General features: G+C 35.5%; 1 protein-coding gene across 1 annotated transcript; it reads left to right on the forward strand.

The window, feature by feature from the left end:
- Positions 1–43: 43 nt before the first annotated feature.
- On the forward strand, positions 44–985 carry LOC132624739 (dof zinc finger protein DOF3.5-like). The gene has a single exon (XM_060339471.1). It carries the CDS (start codon positions 44–46, stop codon positions 983–985), a length of 942 nt encoding a protein of 313 aa, XP_060195454.1.
- Positions 986–2,225: the final 1,240 nt, after the last annotated feature.

The raw sequence follows: 2,225 nt of genomic DNA on the forward strand, positions 1-2,225 counted from the left end.
ATCAAGAAGCACTACAACAACAAAAATCTTGTGTTATCATTAGATGGAAAGAGGGATATGGAAACCCAATGCTGAGTTAGCACCAACATGTCCTCGTTGTGGCTCCACAAACACAAAATTTTGTTACTACAACAACTATAGTTTGACACAGCCTAGGTATTTTTGCAAAGGTTGTAGAAGGTATTGGACTAAAGGTGGTTCTTTAAGGAATGTTCCGATTGGTGGTGGCTGCAGAAAGAGTAGGAGAGGTAAGTCTTCTTCTAGTACAATTCATCATCAACATGGCCTTATTTCAAGAAACTTGGGACATGGGGTTGTTCTAAATCCCTCTAATATTGATCATCATCAATCCACTAGTAATTCCTTGGATCATCAAGGTCCAAGTATTGATCTAGCTTTAGTCTATGCAAATTTCTTGAATAGTAATAATTCCAAGCCATCACAACCGGAGGACCACCAGAATCTTGAACTGCCTGATGATCATTTATTATTGCCTAATGATCATCATCAAGAAGGAGTACCCGTCGATCCACCATTCGAGTTTTCAAGCATGATAAATATGGAGTACATGAATAGCAATTTGGGCCAAGAATCGCGATTAATTGGCAATGGTGATGGTGATGGTGTTTACTTTAGTGGGATTCGTGAGGAGAAACAAATTATGAATCATATTGATCTTCATGATCATCACTATGCCACTATGAATGTGAATGCCAATAATATTATTGACCAAGATCAATTAGGCAATAATTATATGCAGCTCCCTCCATTGCCTGGTGAAGAGATGCTGTGGTCTAATACTCATGAAAATCATATGGTATTTCCTAATGATATTCTAAATACAAGTCATTCATCAGCAGGAGGACCAGAGCCAGAACCACAACCAGAATTAGCAGTACAAGATCTGAATAATCATAGCGTGGATAAGGCAAATGATGGGAGCCTTTTCAGCTTGTCCAATTTTGGAAATATTTTCAGGCCTTGAGTGAGATCAAAATGAGGTTTATTTACTTAATTTTGTTGCAAGTCTTCACATTTGATAAATATTATACCAGTGCATGTATAGAAAAGGTAAAAACATTCTTCTGAATAATAATACATACTGAATATGTAATATTGGCGAAGTAAATACTTCCATATATATATATATATGTGTGTGTGTGTGCAAAAAAACAATAAGTTTCATGAGTTAATGACATCATGAAAACGAGAGTAAATTTTCTTCTCTCAACTGTTGTTCTTCTTTTTGTTGTTTTTAACTATTGGTCTGAGTTAAAAGTTGCATTTTGGTGATTTTCACATTTGGGGAGTTTCCGTTCTCTATGTTTTAAATCGTTTTGCTAGTATTTGTTGTACTCTTAACTAACGAACTTCCCTTTCACTTTGTTCTACATGCTTGGTTGCATATGTCTAAAATATTAATCCTTGATATGCATTTCATATGATTCTGTTTAATTCAACACAGATATTAACATAAAAAGAAAGAAAGAATGAAACATATACAAAAAGTACTTGCTCTTTGAAGTTATGATTTTGAACATATTATAATATTCTATGGCTATAGCTTATAAGAACATGTCATTGAGCACAAATTGAGAAGTTTAAAGTAAATTCATATATAGTAGAGTGTTTTTTAGAACAACGTGAAGAAAAGGCTGAAAATATATAGACGGGCCCTCAAATTCGCTCCATATTTTCCTTTAGACACAAGAATTTAGGGGTCATACCTATTGAATTGATCACTTAAAACACATTTTTGGCAAGCCAAAATGCTTATATTAATGCGTGAGGTTCACACGCCTCTTATGTGGCAATGTCACAAATGAAAAAATGACACATCAGCAAAAAACACCTCCCCTCCCCCCTCACCCCTTCCAGTCTTCTTTCACTTCTCTTTACCCTACAACCACCGACGGAGAGTCTAGGCAGCAGAAAACAAATGTTATGGCAACATGGGCGAGTTCATCTAAATACCTTTTGCTGGAAAATTTCAGCATATATATATATGGTCAAAATTTATATTAAATCCTTTTAGTAAAAGTCCTGCCTCCGATACTACTTATGGCAACCAAATATGAAGCAGTGGATTATAATCATAATGCCGCAAACCATAGTAAACTGATATGGAGGATGCATGCACCTTCATATTTCAAGTGTTCATCGAGGCAAGAGAACATGTTTCATGCATCCCCAAAGTCAACCAAAATCACATGCCTTCCTCGAAT

The sequence above is a fragment of the Lycium barbarum genome, chromosome 2 (genome assembly GCF_019175385.1).
Source record: "Lycium barbarum isolate Lr01 chromosome 2, ASM1917538v2, whole genome shotgun sequence".
In the NCBI taxonomy this organism is placed as follows: Eukaryota; Viridiplantae; Streptophyta; class Magnoliopsida; order Solanales; family Solanaceae; genus Lycium; species Lycium barbarum.

What these genes read in the sequence shown, in the direction of transcription:
- LOC132624739 (XM_060339471.1), top strand. Translation starts at nt 44, where the DNA reads ATGGAAAGAGGGATATGGAAACCCAATGCTGAGTTAGCACCAACATGT.